Source organism: Emys orbicularis, chromosome 6, assembly GCF_028017835.1.
Source record: "Emys orbicularis isolate rEmyOrb1 chromosome 6, rEmyOrb1.hap1, whole genome shotgun sequence".
Classification (NCBI taxonomy): Eukaryota; Metazoa; Chordata; order Testudines; family Emydidae; genus Emys; species Emys orbicularis.
The window spans coordinates 29,778,724-29,796,832 of record NC_088688.1 but is presented as its reverse complement, the minus strand read 5'-3'; the positions used below and the strand labels follow the sequence as shown (position 1 = coordinate 29,796,832).

Here is an 18,109-nt window from a genome sequence, read left to right as displayed (position 1 = left end):
CACCACCACTGAATCAGGTATTTCAGGGTGTCCCACTGGAGATCTGCTCCCTACCCTGTGGAGGAGCATGTTGATTAGCAAAGAGCATGTGCTGGGGGATAAACAAGAATGAGAGCAATGTGTGTCTAGAGAGCAGGAGTGAGTGAAGGATATAGGTAGGTAGCATCATAGGACCTGGGGAAGTGATAGCAGCCCGGTCATTTTTACACATCCTACAAAATCATGCAAGACCAGCCTTTGATTTCTGTAAATTAGTAAACTATCTGCTGCTGGTGGGTGTTCAGCGGATGCCTGCTACAGGGTAGATACACACTACACTCTCTCATGGAGAATCTACCTCTGGACTTAGTGTTGCTTTCTGTGTATGACAAACCCCTCCCCACAACTCTTACCTATGCAGGCTCTTTCCCCAAAATTCACTGCTAGATACTGTACACCTTTTGAATCTACACTGGACCAACAATTTACCTGAATTCATTTTAGTTTCATTTCAAACTTCTCCACTACAGTCATTAATTAAAATCATACAATTCATGTTAGCAGTACTAGGAGACTCCTTACATTGCACATGCTGATCATATATAACACTTTGCCATTTTTACATGGTCATGGGCACTAGCACAAATATCTACCAAACAAATCAACATTTAGGCTGCCAATATAAATATTCATTTTTGTCTCTTTACTGTGTATTTTTTTTTCTGGTTGTTACTAGAAAACAATTTTAAAAGCTCCTGCACCAATGTATTTTAACAAATCCTGACAAAAAGATTACTTCTGAAGATTGATTTTTCTAATGTAAATATTAGGAATATTAAATCTTAGAAACATTAAATAGGTAAGCAGTTAAAACAATGACTTACTTTCAGTTAAAAATTAATGGAAGCTGATTGCAGTGATTTGACAGAAACCCTAAATTGGAGATTAACACTTGTTTGACTCCTTTTTCTACTCTTTTGTGAAGAGCAATAAGCCAAGTCCTGCCCTCAGTTATATCTACACAACCCCACTGATTATCTCCTGTTTTTTAAAAAAGAGAGACAATTATAATGTTAGGGGTATAAAGCAGCATAAATAGAAAGAGCGCACCCACTAGATGTTGTTTCAAGTTATGTTTCAGAACCTTAAATATATCCCTGTTTACTGTGGACTATTCACTCAAGGGAAATGGTGGCAGATAGCAAGCATTAGACTGAGACTAGATAAAGCACTTGAGAGCATACTAGAGGGAATAATTCTGCACTTTCAGGAAAATGAACAAGATAGGTCTGGGGTCTGCAGGATTGCTAGAATTCTGTGAGAAATCATCTGTATAAGTTTTCATATATGAGAAAAAGTGGACTGATTTTCAGAAGTGCCAAATCTCACTAAAGTCATTGGTAGCTGAAAGTACCCACCACCTTTGAAAAGTCAGGCCAACATCCTTTAATGAAGTTCCATATGTAGTAATGGGTTATTCTGTCAAAGTGGATCTGCACTAACTCCACTGTCATTACCAAGATCACAATCTAGCCCACAGTTATTTATTACACTGCAAAGAGAGGGAATGTTTTACATTGGAGCTAAACTGAATTGCATTGTTACCTGCTGTGTATATTGTACTGTACAAGTACTCAAACTAAAACACTTGTTTCCTAATCTATAGTGACTGAAGCAAATAATGTCACAGTTTTTTCATGGTTGGTATTGTTTTATTGTTCAATAATACTGATTAAAATATTTACACTCCTACTTTTAAATCCACAGTTTAGCACTCATACCTATGGCTTTAATTCTTTTTTAGCACAAGATCTTTATGTCAAGTGTCAGAGAAAATTTCATTTCAAAACAGGAACCTGATATATCACACACACATTTTCTCTGTTTTTAAATGCATTCATTTTTAATTTGAAGTGGTAAGATGGTACAATCTTTCAGCCGCTTCATTTACCATGGATTCAGCTGATTTTTTCCTATTGTAAGTGGCCCTTTCAACAATCGTCACAATGTGTAATTTGTTCCGTTCTACCCCCATCTAAATTTAAAGCAAGAGTTGGTAGCTGACAATTATAAGCAAAAATATAAAGCACTATAGCATTATCTACATTGCCTTTTACTGCACTAGCTTCTTAAACATTCTAGGAGCTTTGTGGAAGTTTAGTCAATTCTGAAAAGGCACAAGACTTTTTGCACTCCAAGAACTTTAGTGACAACACTTGTTACCATCAGTCTGGCATTTTCAAACTGGGCTGAAAGAAGGCTGTTCATATTAGGAAAAAGTATATTGAGAATTGCTGCTATTATAAGGAACTGCTGCTGGATGACAAACATCTGTGTGTTTTCTAAGTGGGTCCAACTGTCTTTCAATATCCACGCATACATTAGAATCCCCATATTCTAGCATTTTGCCATCTCTCTCACTCACTCACCCCCCCCCCACCAATCCCTCTTCCTCTGCAAGTATATATCAAGGGCTTGTAAATGGGAGGGGGGGGGGGGAAGTGTCTCAGTGACAACAATTGCACGCACATGGGGCAAATGACACAGTCTATTCAACCAACTATTACACTTCTCATAAAGCTGCCGATCTCTGGGATAGTTTTTGCTCCATGGCATTACATGAAAGGGGAAAAGTTCTTTTTAAAGTACAATAGGATGATTTTAATTGTATATGAAATATCCTAAATTTGGTCCACCTTCTGGTTTCCTAAGGACAGCGATGCTGGAGAGCCGACCACAGTTGGTACAAAAATCAACGTAGAAATTAACAAAAATAATTTGGTATTTCATCCCTAAACCTGCACAGTACAGTCATTTGTCCTAATCATCCACTTGCTCATCTTGTGTGTCCACTATTTGTTGAGTTTTTAAATCTTCAGCTTGTTCATGATCTTCTTTAACTGTCTCCACATCACCTATTTCACCAGTTTCACTCTCTTCTAACTCTCCCTGATTAATGTTTTCAGACTCCACTTGTTCTAGATCTGTTTCATCTATAAGTTCTGCCTGTACCTCTTCCATTTGTATCTGATTTACATGTTCAACATGTAGCTCCTCCATCTGTACATCAGCACCTTGTTCAGTCTGAATGTGTTCCACTTCTACGTAACTAATCTGTACCTGTTCTTGCAGATCGTCCATCTGTGTGCCTTTCACGTGATTATCTTGAATCAGATCCGGATGCACCTGTTCCACAGTTACTTGTGCTGGATCCACTTGTACCTGAATTACTGGTAGTACATGGACTTGCTCCACTTGTTCTATAATAGTCATTGATGTCACTGGTTCCGTTTCCACGGTTTCCACTGGAAGAACCTCCTCTGTCACTATTCGTTCTGAAATGTTATGAATGTCTTTGAGATGCCTTCTCAGTTCGCTGCCTTGCATAAACCACAAATCACATAAGGTACAATGGTTGGGTTTGTCACCTGTGTGTATTACCAAGTGATCTTTAAATTGATCCCAGCTGTTAAATACACTATTACATACCTGAAACAACAAGATGTAATATGTTAAATAATGCTAATAAAAATCTGATAAAGCAAAGTACACTGTATATTCTGGATTAAGCTTACAGATTGTTACCATGTAGTTTCTTGCTATTATGATTGAACAAGTTACATGGACATCAGCCAAAAAAATCCAAGTTGTTAAAAACAAAAAACTGGCAGAACTCGGGGTTAGGTCTAGTACCTGAATTTTTTTTAAGTGATTATATTTCAAGTTGACAGTGACTCTCTAATTCTGGCCTTGTGTATATACATAAAGATGCAGACAACCTTGGCATTTATGGATTGGTACTGTGTTTTTAATGTTCCTCAGTTTAACAAAAATGTACAATTCTTATATTGAATCCCACCTCCCCCTTCAAAGATCTTATGTTAGAGCTCTGGCTATCTGTTTTATAATACTGCATGAAGAAATGATACGTACAAATGTTATGTGCGAAAGTTACCAAACAGAAAGAGCATGTTGCACTTTTTCTAAACTGATATTACAGGCAGGGCTGGCAGCATTATTAAGTTTGTCCAACACTTTGCATCATAAGATCCTGTTTTCAGTTGCTCATAACTTTGCCAAACTTTAACCATTTGGGCTGAAATTTTCCATGCCGGGTAGCTGTCACTGGTTGACTTTTTTGGAAAATTTCAGCCAAAGTGGTTCAGCTGTTTCCAAGAATGCAGCTAGGGAAAAGTACGTTGTTTTGCCCAGGTTTAAAAATTCTAATGACCTTTTCTTTGTGAAGTTCTATCACCCCCACACTTTGGAGAAGGGACCTGAAATTTGGCAGGGGGGTGGCCTGTGTGTCAAGGATGTGCCTTTTGTCATCCTCATGAAAATCTGCCCAAATTTGGCTAAGTTGTAAGACTGTGGAAAAAAAGTCACAGTTCACCAATGGTCAGTAAAGGCTTCATTTTAACGGCTAAAATCAAAGAAGCTTCTATCCTCACTGAGCACACGCAAGCCTCTCACAGCTGCTAAAACTGACCAGACTGCACATGCACCATCGCCAGGGCATCTGAGCATGCTCTATCCTCTCAACTGGGACTGGCTGGGCATGGAAACTAGGAGGAGAAATCCGAGAGACAGAGACTGGGACTAGGTAGGGAAAGAGAATGAGACAGGAGCCAGAGGTGAGGAAGAGATGGAAAAGACGTCACATTTGGGGAGGGGAACAGGCAGAAGAATCTCTGTGTGTCAGAACATACTCCCCTCCAGAGCCTGGAAAGGAATTCAAGATTCTTGAGTCTCACCATTCCTCCGTTATCAGCAAATATCTGTGAAACACACTGGCAAAGTGTCCCATTCCTATCTCGTGCTGGTCTATATAAGAGGATGACAACCTACTACTTCTGGTATCAGTTATTCCATTTGTTCAAGAGGCAGAGGTCTGTGCAGTAGATCTAAAGGTTTCAACTCTACTGATGAATCATTGGAGTGTCAACTGATGCTATATAGTGGATTTTTTGTTTTTTCAGTTAGTTTACAAAACAGGAAAATATACACAAAAACTACGCTAAAAGAACATTGTAAAGTGTTGACCAATATATGCTGGTTAGCATACACATGTACGTCATATTATGAATGTGTATTATATCTGCACTTATATAATTAACATTCATTAAACACAAACAATATTAAGCACAGATTTTATAACAATTATATAGCCTAAATTATCCTATAACACTGCATTAGCTGAAGTAAGCCTTGGCTTCAGTAGATAGGCAAGTTGTCAGAAGGAGGACATACGATTATTTTACCAGAGCAACAAGCAGGCAGTTATTCTCACAGGCCACTACTGGAATGCCCCAGTGGAAGAGGACAAGACATGTGATTGTTCCAAACCTAGGAGGTGCCATGCCCGTTGATACTTGGAATGCCTATGTTCAGAACAAAGAACTAAGGGGTAGACCACATTATCAGAAAAAACATGGTTGAAAGCTGATTGGTTAAATCTCATTTCAGATGATGTACATCAGTGGTGGGCAACCTGCGGCCCATCAGGTTAAGCTGATTGCGGACCACGAGACATTTTGCTGACATTGACTGTCCGCAGGCACGGCCCCCCGCAGCTCCCAGTGGCCACGGCTCGCCGGTCCCGGCCAATGGGAGCTGCGGGATGCGGCGGCCAGCATGTCCCTGCGGCCCACCACTTCCCGCAGCTCCCATTGGCCGGGAATGGCGAACCGTGGCCACTGGAAGCTGCAGGGGTCATGCCTGTGGACGGTGAACGTCAGCAAAATGTCTCATGGCCCGCAAGCAGCTTACCCTGATGGGCCACATGTGGCCTACAGGTTGCTCACCACTGATGTACACAGTACCTTTTACTTGTAACCATGTAGGGTATAAAAAGATAGCTTTAGGGGTGTAACTCTGGAGCACACCTTCTATGTAAGATGAATATAACAATGCTGCACAAGATAGCTTCCTGGAGACTGGCATCATACTGAAACTTTTTCCTGTACTAGCCTCTTTTTGGCTATTAGCAATAAACCTGACTGATATTGGTTATCTGGTCTCTTGAATATATTTCATAACAAACTAAAGAGTGGTCAAGCAATTAACTATACAATTTATCAAAAAAGTCAAGTACTCAAAAGTTAGGAAATGCCAGAATTAAGGTCACACAAGCAACCTTAATTCAGCTCCTTTGTTCAAATGTATTATAACACGGTCTTTAATTACATCCCATACTATTTTTACAACAGGACCCCAGCCTCATTTAGTGCAAAGGAGGGACTTGGTTTGGGGATGAATCAGGGTTGTATAGTGTAGGAGAATGTTGTGTGTAGGACCTCTCTAGCTTATTTGTTACAGAAGTTGGAAGGTGTATACTGAATGAGGCAGGGGTTGCAGTAAAAGAAAAGATGGTCTTATGGGTAAGGCAGTTTAATATTGCCTTTGTGAACTGGATCCTATCCCGGACTACACCAGCGTTTTAAACCAGACTATTCACAAGTGCTCGCTGTGTTCCTCATTTTCTGGGTGCCCAGCTTGATATCCTGGAGATTGATTGCAGAAGTGCTGAGCACACAGACCTGAACTGAAGTCAGTGGGAGCTGTGCTTTGAACATGTAAAGTGCCGTATAACACTAAATACTCTGAAAAGCGAGATCCTGCTAGTCTCATATTGAGTACCCAAAATTAATGGATATGATATTTTTGGCCTTAATTTCTTTGCCTCAGCTCCCCATCTGTAAAACAGGGATAATACAACCCCCTCACCTCACAGGGGTGTTGTACGATAGATTCATGTTTGGGAAGCACTGAGATACTGTAGTGAACACCACAGAAAACCCCATGAAGAAATGTATTAATTCCATATTCAGAGCAGGGTTTGTTTGAATAGTGTGCAGTAAATAAGGCCTAGTATCACACACTGATAACAAGAAGACTAAATATTGAATAGCTGCTCATGAAGTGAGCAACAATCATTTTATGCACTGAACGAGGCAGAGGTCCTGTGGAAACATTATGTGATAATGTAATTCACGACCATCATAATGCATATGCATATGGGGCCAATTAAGATAGCATAGGCAACCTTAATGCTGGCATTTCCTAATTTTTGAGTGCTTTATCATGTTTTTTTCATATGTAATACAGATGGGTAGCTAATACCCTTGAGCATATCTAACAACATTTTTACCTATGCTACATACATAGCATATGCGGTTATTGTAAGTTTATGTGACATAGGTAAGACTTAGTAAACAATGAATCAGTAAACTGTGCGTTTAAAGAGGACAGCAGCAAAACAGGAAGGACAGCAACAAAAGTTCAGTAATATCTCATGAGTTTAACAGGACTCTACGAGTACTTAGTGAGGCATGTGCTTAAGTGGAGAGGGCCTGGTTCTCTCTGCCTCTTCTTCAGTAAAAGGATAAAGATTAGCCCTACTTCTCAAGAGAGTTGTGATGATTAATAAATGTTTATGAAGCTCCTTATTAGTACTCTTGTTTTAAAATGACACTATTATGGATCTAGACATTTCTTGTCTGAATATCATGACAGAACTCTGAACATGACACCTGTATCCATTTTACTTGCAGTACTTCTTTGAGATCCACTACCCCTGTCTCATTTCCTTCCCCACCTTCTGAGCTCAGTCAACTCACGAATCAGGTGACCATTTTCAGACTGGGGGGGGAGAGAACTCAATATCGATGCAAAAATATTAATAAATTTATTATAAAACTTATTTTTATTAGGTTGTTACAAAGTTGGTTTGCACATGTACTGAACATTAAGCTATAGCTACTAGAATGTTACAGCCAGGATGATTGGAAATACAACAAATGCATACATTTAGGTAGGCATATTACCAAATGTTAAACCTAACAAAAGAATTCCAGAAGGTTTCTGCTTCTCTCTCTCAAGGAGAAGCAAACATCAAGCAGACAAACCTCAAAAACACTTTTAGGAAGAAACCTAATTGTAAAAAGGAATGTAAGGTGTGTTATAAGAGCCATAAATCTAGGTTGTAAAATGAGCCTATATCAGCAATCCTCACCTCTCTTTTCAAAGAAAAACCTGAGTTTAAACTCACACAAAGTATTCAAGAAACAGCCTTAATGAAACTGATTTCTTTTGTAAACACACTAAAGTCTCCACTCTTTAAACCTGGAGAACATGTATAGTAGGAAGTGTTTTATAGAAAATACTGAATACTTCCAACTCATCATTCCACTTAAAAGATAAAAGCCTTCGTTATTTCCTACGATGGCATAAGCATCTTTTTTTATTTAAACGAAAGTTTTCATACAATAACTGCCTGATATCATTGTCATATGAATAGTACTCCTGGGGGAAATCTGTGCCACTGCGCGTGTGCACATTTAATGAGCCCTGCAGATTTCTAATTTTTTGCACAGGAAAAAAAGCGCCTGCCAAAATGTTGCTGCAGTTCTGCCTTTTGCCCACCAGAGGGTGCCGTGGGGATAGAACAAAGTTGCAGCTCCCCGCCAGCGAGGGAAGAGAGAGGGCTGCCTTCGCAGCGCTTGTCAGGCCAGGTCAGGAGACAGGGACTGTGGTGGGGTGGTGGTGGTGGTGGTGGTGGTCAGACAGGGGCTCATAAGGGCTAGTGGGAGAGGACAGACACGGGCAGGGGCTGGATGGGGGCGGAGGCACAGGGCCATGGAGGGAGGGAAATGCAGAGACAGATGGGGACAGGTGGTGGTGGGACAGAGCTACATAGGGACAGTGGAGTGGCTGGAGGAGGGCCCAGAGACGCATGGTGATGGGGGAGGGATGCAGAGCTACATAGGGACAGGGGAGTGGCTGGGTGAGGGCACAGAGACACATGGGGACAGGGGCAGATGTGCCTGACTGAATGGGAGAGGTTAGAGGTCAGCCAGGGTCTGCATAGGGGAAGCTCCCTAACAATCTCTCCCCACCTCCCCCAAAAAACCTGTTCCATACTTTTCCCACCCATACCCAACAGCCCTCCACGTTCACACCCAGGCTCCTTCCCAGCAATTTACTTCCCTCCGTTACCCCTGACTCCCCCAAGCCTTTGCACTGCTTCTGAGGGGTGTGGGAACTATGGCTCTGTATTGTAGTTTAAATAAATTATTACTCAGAGTTCTGTATTAATATGGCTAGTAAGGAATCAATTTGTCAAAAAACATTTCCTGAATCTTTTTTGTTGTCTGTATTGTTGCAGACATACTTGCTGACAGATATTTTGAAATAAATGACCAAAAATAATTGAAACTGGCGTGATTATATTGTGTTATTTTGACAAATAAAATATGCAGAATTTTGCAGAATTTTAAAATATTGTGGAAAGAATTTTTAATTTTTTGGCGCAGAATTCCACCAGGAGTAGAATAGTTAGATGTTTTATATAGAAACAGAGCAAGGTTATTTGATGCTAAATTAATTGCTAATGTAAGAAACCATTTAAGTATAGAATTTTTATATTATTAGGGAATTAATTTATGGCAGTGCACAAGCAAGCCCTCACCTAACGCAGGAAAAGAAAATAATCATTCCAAAAATTGTCATATAGGATCAACACTCAAGTTCTAGATATTATAAAAGTTATTTAATTTTAAAAGTCTATTTTGGGAACTAAAACCTTGTATACAAAGAACAGAAGTATTTGGACATTTTGAAAATAGAATTTCATTTCCGGGCTAATTCTTAAAAAAATTTAATTTTTTTTTGCGAAAATGGACTGAATGAAAAGAAAGACAAAACTAAATTTTAAAAAAGTTACCTGACTTTTTCCACCACAAGAAGAACAAAGGCAATTAAAGAAACATTGCATATTCAGGAGCTGAATGTGTCACCTAAGCCATTAATGAATGCATCAAGCCAATCAAAGGGTGACAGCAACCAACCTTGAATCTAAAGAAGCCCAAAAGAGGAGTTTTCTACTATAATTTTGTAGAAATAGGAAGAAGAGCACTCCAAAGTGCTCCAAACACTCAGAAGTGAGCAGCCCCCCCGGTTACCCTACTCAAGCACAGCACCGTACTCCACAAGCAAGCTGCCACCCACAGATAAGAAAAACAGAGAAGATTCAAGACATACTCCTGGGGGAATTCTGTGCCACTGCGCATGTGCAGAATTTATGTCCCCAACTGATTTCTTTGCTTCCCCACAGAAAAATGACTTTCTGTTGGGGAAGCAAAGGGAAGCCACAAGAGCAGTCATGCGACCCTCCCCAGCAGCATGTTCCGGGTGTCCAGGGCAGATGTCAGAGAGATAAATCACTGTGGGGCTGGGGCCAGGACTGGGGAAGACCCAGCTGCTGGCTCCTACCCTTCGCCAGGCTCAGCTACTATTCCCAGCAGGGCTGGGGAGGACAGGACTTCCTCTTCCCCTGCACAGCATCTGGGGCTGGGTCAGACCCACCCCTAGATTTCTCCCCCAGCAGCAGGAAGTTCTGCAAACTCCCCTGTCCACTTCCTGTGCCCATCGCTCCTCAGCTGTAGGATCCCCGTACAGGGAGCTGCTCCCCCTTCCACCCAGACCCCCTCATACCCAGACCCTCCTGCTGAGCCTCAACCCCCCGCACTTAGAAGCCCCCCTGATGAACCCCACTCTCCTGCACCTGGACCCGGATCCCCACCCCACCAAGTCCCAACCAGCTGCACCTGGATCCCCACCCCATTGAGCCCCACTTCCCCTGGATCTGGACCCACCCCCCTGAGCCCACCACACCCAGACTCCCTGCCGAGCTTCATTCCCCTCACAGCCAGACCCCCCTTGCTGAGCCCAAACCAGCTTCACCAGGACCCCCCTGCAGAGTCCCATTACCATTGCATCCAGAACCCCTCAACAAGCCCCTGTGCATGCAGATTCTCCCCATATCACGGAGCTGTCTGCACCCAGATTGCTACACACACAACCCTCTCAACCCACACCTGGATCTCTCCACACTAAGCCCCTCCACATTTGGATCCTGCCTTGCTGAACCTGCCTGCCCACCCCTGGTGCACCTGGCACAGAAGGGCAGGGCCCTGGGGTGTTTCCGGGGTAGGCCTGGTCCTTGCGCTGTGTCAGGGTTGGGTGCAGCCTCACCACTGAGTAGGTGTCCCAGGGGGATGATGCAGGGTGATCTCCCATCTCTGTGCAGCCAGTGGCCTGTGCTCCCCAATGCCATGCTGGAGCCTCCACATTTATTTGACAAATAAAATTTGCAGAATTTTAAAATATTGTGAGCAGAATTTTTAATTATTGGTGCAGAATGCCCTCAGGAGTAAAGATGAAACTAACCCAAGGAAAAGCTCCCCAAGAATTCAACGTGGATTGGTGAGAGGAAGTTAACTAAGACACTGTCAAAGGATTTAATTTAAAACTCTTGTGATGATTTTGTTGGAATACTGAAATGCTGTTGTAATTTAAAATACTAGCAGTTTCTCACATTAATCAAGTTTATACCATGTATTCCTGAATAGGAGACGAAACAGTGGGATTCAATTGGATTTAGGATCATTAATATTCATAATTGGCTTGTTTTCAAACAACTCCTTAAATGGCTTATTCTAAGTAACTGATTTAAATACTGTTTTTTATTTCCTAGAATGTACCGTATATATGTACTCGTTCATAAGCCGAATTTTTTTAGTAAAAAAAGGGAACCACTAGAGAAGGGGGTCGGCTTATGAATGGGTATAGAGAGGGAGAGGTGGGACACAGCCCCTCCCCCCAACAGAGGGAGCAAGGAGAGGCAGCACAGCCAGAAGGGAAGAGGCGGGGCCAGAGTCTCTCCGCTTCTGGCCACGCTGCTCTCCCCCCAGCCTCCGAAGCAGCTGCAGCTCTGGGGCTGGCAGGCTGCAGCGGTGCCGCTCGGCCCCGCCCCCAGAGCAGGCTGCGGCCATACCACCGGAGCCCGCTGCGGCCGTGCCACCCGGCCCAGCCCGCTGGAACATGCTGCGACCGCGCCACCCGGTCTGGCCCGCCAGAGCAGGCTGCGGCCGCACTACCCAGTTTGCCAGAGCAGCTCCAGCCAGGTCAGAGACATCCTCCCCTGGCCCTCCCCAGATAAGATGGGATGGGGAGAGTGTGGGGGTCCTGGGCTAGGGGTGGGGTCATGTGGGAGGTGGTCACAGGGATTACTCCCCTGACTCCCAGCTTCTCCCCCCCACAAAAATTTCCCCACCAGTTGCTGTCCTGGCCCGTCAGGGTAAGCAGCTGGCGCGCCGGGAGGCTCGAGGTAAACAAACCATCTCGGCCCACCAGTGGCTTATCCTGATGGCCCAGGAGCCAAAGTTTGCTGACCCCTGAATTATAGGGTCGGCTTATGAACGGGTTATAAAAATTTTCCATTTTTACTTATCCATCTTGGGGGGGTCGGCTTATAAACAAACCGGCTTATGATCGAGTATATACTTTTCCAACTATGAATGGGCTGATTATTTATTAATAAAAGAAATCTGCCAGCCCTGAAATAAAATTATTTTGCCTATCTAAGGATATGCTAGCGAATGGATTTAAAACAGTTCTGGGAAACAACATACTTGGGTCTTAACTTACCAAGAGAAAAAGCACCCCCCCAAGAAGTGGTTCACTCTCAAGGACATAATCTCTGTTAAAAGGTCTCTAGAGAGAGACATACTGTAGACATTGTAATGGAAATAACCAGTTTATCAGTTGTGTTCGGTCATGTGAGTTATTTAATATTTTCTTTTCCTTTCTTTAATAATAAAAGAGCCATGGTTAATAACTGTGATAGCTTGTCTTGGTCTTAATAATGGTATCCACTAAGGTATGTAAAAACTCCTGTGACTAAATAGTGGGAGCCACACCCTTGTGTTGGCAGTCAGAGAAACAATTCCTACCATTTCTTACTTCTCTAAACTAAACAATTGTAGTAATTTTAAAAATAAAATTACTTGGCATCCAACAGTTTAAATTTCCCCTCCCGCCCACCAAGACTCTCTCCTCCTGTTGCTTCCATTACATACCTGACATTCATACAGCTTCTTTCTTCCCTTTTTAGCTCCAGCACCGGATTGACAGGCTGTCAAATGACATTTGAGTGTGCTATTTCTAGCAAAACGTTCATGGCAATTTGGACATTCAAATGGTTTTTCACCTGTTAAGACAGATAAGAATTTATAGAGGTATAGGAAAACAAATCAATTCTACTGGAGTTGGTTTTTTGTTTTTGTTTTGTGTATATAGATTTTAGTAACTTGGTAAATATAATTTAAAGATTTGGATATAATCTTTTAAAGGTATAAGTCCTTCGATCACAGGGATTGTTCTAATAGAAACAGCCACTTCACTGAATGCATTTTATACAGAAACCAAAAGGGCAAAGAAAACAATGGTTGAGTCGATTAATTTTTCCACAGCTGGGAGTTGTGATGAATTTGACAGAACTGCTGATTACATTTTAAATGGAATCTTTAGTTTCATGAAAAGCTAATTTTTGATAAGAGCTTGGTTACATTCAACTATTATCTTGATTTGCTGAGATGAAATACAAGCAATGACTGGAACTAATAACCATACAGAACTCTGCATTACTCATTCATGTCCAGTTTAACATATAGAAATATTCATCATGTACCAAGAACTGGGAAGACTATTTTTTGTTTTAGAGTTACATGAAGTCAGTATGGATCCTCCTAACAAATTGGTTGAAACCTTCCAGGAAAGAGATCTAGGTGCTGTCATGGGCAGTTCATTGAGTGACATCTCTCAACATGCAGCGATAATCAGAAAATAAGACCATAAGCTACACTGAGCAGGCAGCAGAGACCATTTGGGGGGAGGGGGAGGAAACAACAAGAGCAACAAATTCCACAATGGGTCATCCTAACCTTCAATGCTACATACAGTTTGGTCAGCTCATTTTCAACCAGATACAGCAGAAAAAAATCCAGTGAGAAGCAGTGAATAAAAACATGATTAGAGACTTGCACAGCATGAAAAGGATAAAAAAAATTAGAGAAGCTAGGATTGAGGTACATAAAGAACATCAGTCTCAATGAAGGTAAAAATCAGGAGCTCCTATTTGACTCTCTCGTCATACAGAAGTGAAATTATATGCATGCAATGAAGTTAAAAAGTGGAAAATTTTAAAATTAAAATAAGAAGGTATTTTCTGAAACTCAATAGATAATCCACCCATGAAACTTGCTGACAAAAGTCTAGTTTTCAAAAGTTCACAGTCAAACTGGAAGGATGTATCTAGTGGGGTCCTGCAGGAGTCTATCCTGGGGGTAGGACTATTCAATATTTTCATTCATGAGTTGGATAATGGTGTGGAGAGTATGTTTATAAAATCTGCAGATGACACCAAGCTGAGAGGGGTTGCTAGCACTTTGGAGAATGGGATTAGAATTCAAAACGACCCTGACAAATAGAGAATTGGTATGAAATCAACAAAATGAAATTCAATAAAGAGGAGTGAAAATTACTGCACTTAGAAGGAAAAATCAAATGCACAAATACAAATTGGGGAATAATTAATTAGCAGCAGTACTGCTAAAAAGGACCTGGGATTTATGGTGGCATGCAAATTGAATATGAGCCAACAATGTGATGCAGCTGGAAGAAGACTAATATCATTCTGGGGCGTATTAATAGGAGAGTCGTACCTAAGACACGGGAAGTAATTGTTCCACTCTACTCAGCACTGGTAAGGCCTCAGCTGGAGTAGTGTGTCCAGTTCTGGGCACCACCCTTTAGGAAAGATGTGGACAAACTGGAGAGAACCCAGAGGAGGGCAACAAAAATGATAAAAGGTTTAGAAAACCTGACCTGTGAGGAAAGGCTAAAATAACTAAGCATGTTTAGACTTGAGAAAAGAAGACTGAGAACCTGATAACAGTCTTCAAATAAGTTGATAGCTGTTATACAGAGCAGTGTTTTTCAACATTTTTGATACCAAGCACTGGCTTGCTGCCTTCCTAAACTGTGTCAGGGAAATCTCAGGGACCAGTGCCGGTCCACGGACTGGTCATTGACGAACAATGATATAGAGGACAGTGATCAATTGTTCTTGTCCTATCTTTAGTGGACCTGGAGGAGAAGTCATTCTTCCGCTCTACTCAGGCCTCAGCTGGAGTACTGCGTCCAGTTCTGGGCACCGCATTTCAAGAAAGATGTGGAGAAATTGGAAAGGGTCCAGAGAAGAGCAACAAGAATGATTAAAGGTCTTGAGAACATGACCTATGAAGGAAGGCTGAAAGAATTGGGTTTGTTTAGTTTGGAAAAGAGAAGACTGAGAGGGGACATGATAGCAGTTTTCAGGTATCTAAAAGGGTGTCATAAGGAGGAGGGAGAAAACTTGTTCACCTTAGCCTCTAAGGATAGAACAAGAAGCAATGGGCTTAAACTGCAGCAAGGGAGGTCTAGGTTGGACATTAGGAAAAAGTTCCTAACTGTCAGGGTGGTTAAACACTGGAATAAATTGCCTAGGGAGGTTGTGGAATCTCCATCTCTGGAGATATTTAAGAGTAGGTTAGATAAATGTCTATCAGGGATGGTCTAGACAGTATTTGGTCCTGCCATGCGGGCAGGGGACTGGACTCGATGACCTCTCGAGGTCCCTTCCAATCCTAGAATCTATGAATCTATGAATGAGCTTTATCTGTAGCAAAGGAGATTTAGGATAGATATTAGGGGGAAAAAATTCTAACTACAAGGATAGTTAAATTCTGGCTTCCAAGGGAGGTTGTGGAATCTTTGTCATTGGAAGTTTTTAAGAATAGGTTAGGCAAACACCTGTCAAGGATGGTTTAGGTTTAACTTGGTCCTGCCTCAGTGCTGGAGGATGAACTAGAGTATTTCTCAAATATGGCCACTGCATGTGGCCACCAGGGGTTTTTCTTGTGGCCAAAGCCTCCTGGATGATGACTGGGGGGTGGGGAAGAAGCAGAGGCCCCTCCCCCAGGGCTGCCAGCAGGGCTTTGAGCCCTGCCCTCCTCCTGGAGACACAAACTCTGGAGGAGCAGGCAGACAGCGAGTTCCCCATCTTCCCCGATGTGGAACTCGCCGTCTGGGCCAGGGACCTCGGACTCTGCCGCGGGCCCCAGATTCCATCTGTGGGGTTTCAGGTTCCATCCCTCGCCCACGTGGTGGTGGGCTCCAACCCTGGGCTCACCAACCCCCCCCCCCCCCATCTCATCTGGCCCCTGCTGCCTGCTCCGTCCCCGGGCTTCAGCCGTGTGGTGGCAGGCTCCGTCTCCTGACTGCAGGGCTTCGGGTTCGGCCCCAGCCCTGGGATCCAGCCACAGGGCTTTGGGCTCAGCCCTGGATCTAGTTGCAGGGCTTCAGGTTCGTGACCCAGGATCTGGCCACGGGGTTTCGGGCTCAGGCCCCAGGCTCAGCTCGGCCCCCAACCCCAGCCCCATGGCGGCGGGTGCTTGCCAAGGCTCACCCCACCATTGCCCCTGGCACCTGCTACCTCCCCCGTCCTCCCATCCATCCCTCCATTACCCCTGGCCCCAATGCCTCCCTACCCACCTCCCCATCCAGGGCTTAATTTGACCCCGGGCTTGCCGGGGCTGAGTAAGTCTGCTGTGAAATGTTAGATTTGTATGTTTGTTAATATCATTTTTCACAACAGACTTAATAGCTTGCTGGGAAGCTGTGAAAAGTGATATTAACATAAAAGTATCACTTTTCACAGCAGCAGACTTACTAGCTAGCAAGTCTAAAAATAATAAGCAACCAAAAAAAGCAACAGAAAACAACAAAAACGACAAACCACCTTATTTGTGTTTCTATTCTGTTTAGATCCAGTAAAGAATAGAGGCAACTGCACATTGTTGTTATTATTGAGTCTTCAAAAAAAAACAACCACCATACATAAATACATCACAATAATTTGGACAGGTATATGTGGATATTTATTTGTTTTTCCTAAAATACTTAATTAATTGTCAGAGCAGCCACCAGCAGGAGTTGGTGGCCACACTCTGGGGCCCCCAAAATATTTGTGTGAGAACCCCTGAACTAGATATCCTCTCAAGTTCCCTTCCAGCCCTACATTTCTATGATTCTAGAATATCTGAAACAAATTGTTAAGTAAAATTCCAAAGAGGATAAGACATTTACACGTACAACAGCATTTGCAGTTACTCTAGCTAGGACTGAAATTTAAATGGCCGTCAGTCACTTGGCAAAAATTTTCAAAAGTGCCTACGTGACTTAGGAGCGCAAGTCCCAGGGAGTGCCTAAATCACTTTTGAAAATGGGATTGAGAACCACAGTAAAAATAAGAACAATCAGAAGGAAAACATTAAGTAAAAATAGTGAAATATTAAATAGTAAAATCTTAATGTTCATAGAAAATTAAAAGGAACTGTTGGAATCTATTCACCATCAACATACAATCCAAATCCCAGGATCTCTAATCAGACAAGAATGGCAGTGGACACAAAGAGTTGGACACATGAACTTTAGCCCAAATAGTCTCTTCTGCAGGAGGATTGGAAACCCCAGAGAAACAAGGAATAGACCCCAACAATCTGCACATTATTCATCCTCAGCCCAAAGAGCTATATGGATTGTAGGGGGATGTGTTGGGGGTCAGGGATAACCTATGCCTAGTCCCTGTGCCAAGACTACACCAAGGGACCTCTGTTCCACTGCAGTCCCCTGGCAGCAAATTGCCATCAGTCTTGCAGGTCAACAATTCTGGGCTTTGCAGAAGCAATGTCAGGAGCGTATGTAGGAAAGGAGAGTAAGTTCCAGAGTGGAGACCAAGACCAAAATCAAATCAGGCCAAACCCACACTCTGAACTTCATCTGTAATCCAATCGAATCCAGGACTCATTTACACGTGCGCCCGGAGCAAACCACCGCTCAATAAGTGGGCAGTCTCATTCTATTATAGCTGAAGTTCTTTAACGGTCTTCAAGTATATTCTTATGTACAGCACATTGCAGTAATAATCTCAAGATGACATCATCACAGACAACTGTGGCAAAGTCTGATGCCCCCTAAGCCCCCCCCCAAAAGTTTGCAACCTGCTTGTCAAGTGAAACTAGAACTGCGCTCTTGCTCATTGCTGCCACCAGGAACTCCAAGCGCAGGCAAGGAGTCAACACGACCCCCAGGGCTGAAAATCCCAGTAACAAAAACAGTGGCCAAACTTCCGCAAATATGACAAACTGTCATTTCTTTCTATTGCTTCAACCAACGTACAAGCACACTT

General features: G+C 42.7%; 1 protein-coding gene across 1 annotated transcript in view; it reads right to left on the bottom strand.

Moving 5' to 3' along the window:
* Window positions 1-2,799: 2,799 nt before the first annotated feature.
* ZNF131 (zinc finger protein 131) overlaps window positions 2,800-18,109 on the bottom strand; it is a 33,587-nt gene continuing 18,277 nt past the window's right edge. Inside the window, exons 6-7 of the mRNA XM_065406826.1 lie at window positions 12,900-13,030; window positions 2,800-3,468 (exon numbers count right to left, since the gene is read on the bottom strand). Coding sequence (XP_065262898.1) covers window positions 2,800-3,468; window positions 12,900-13,030 — 800 coding nt within the window. The remainder of the gene's footprint in view (window positions 3,469-12,899; window positions 13,031-18,109) is intronic.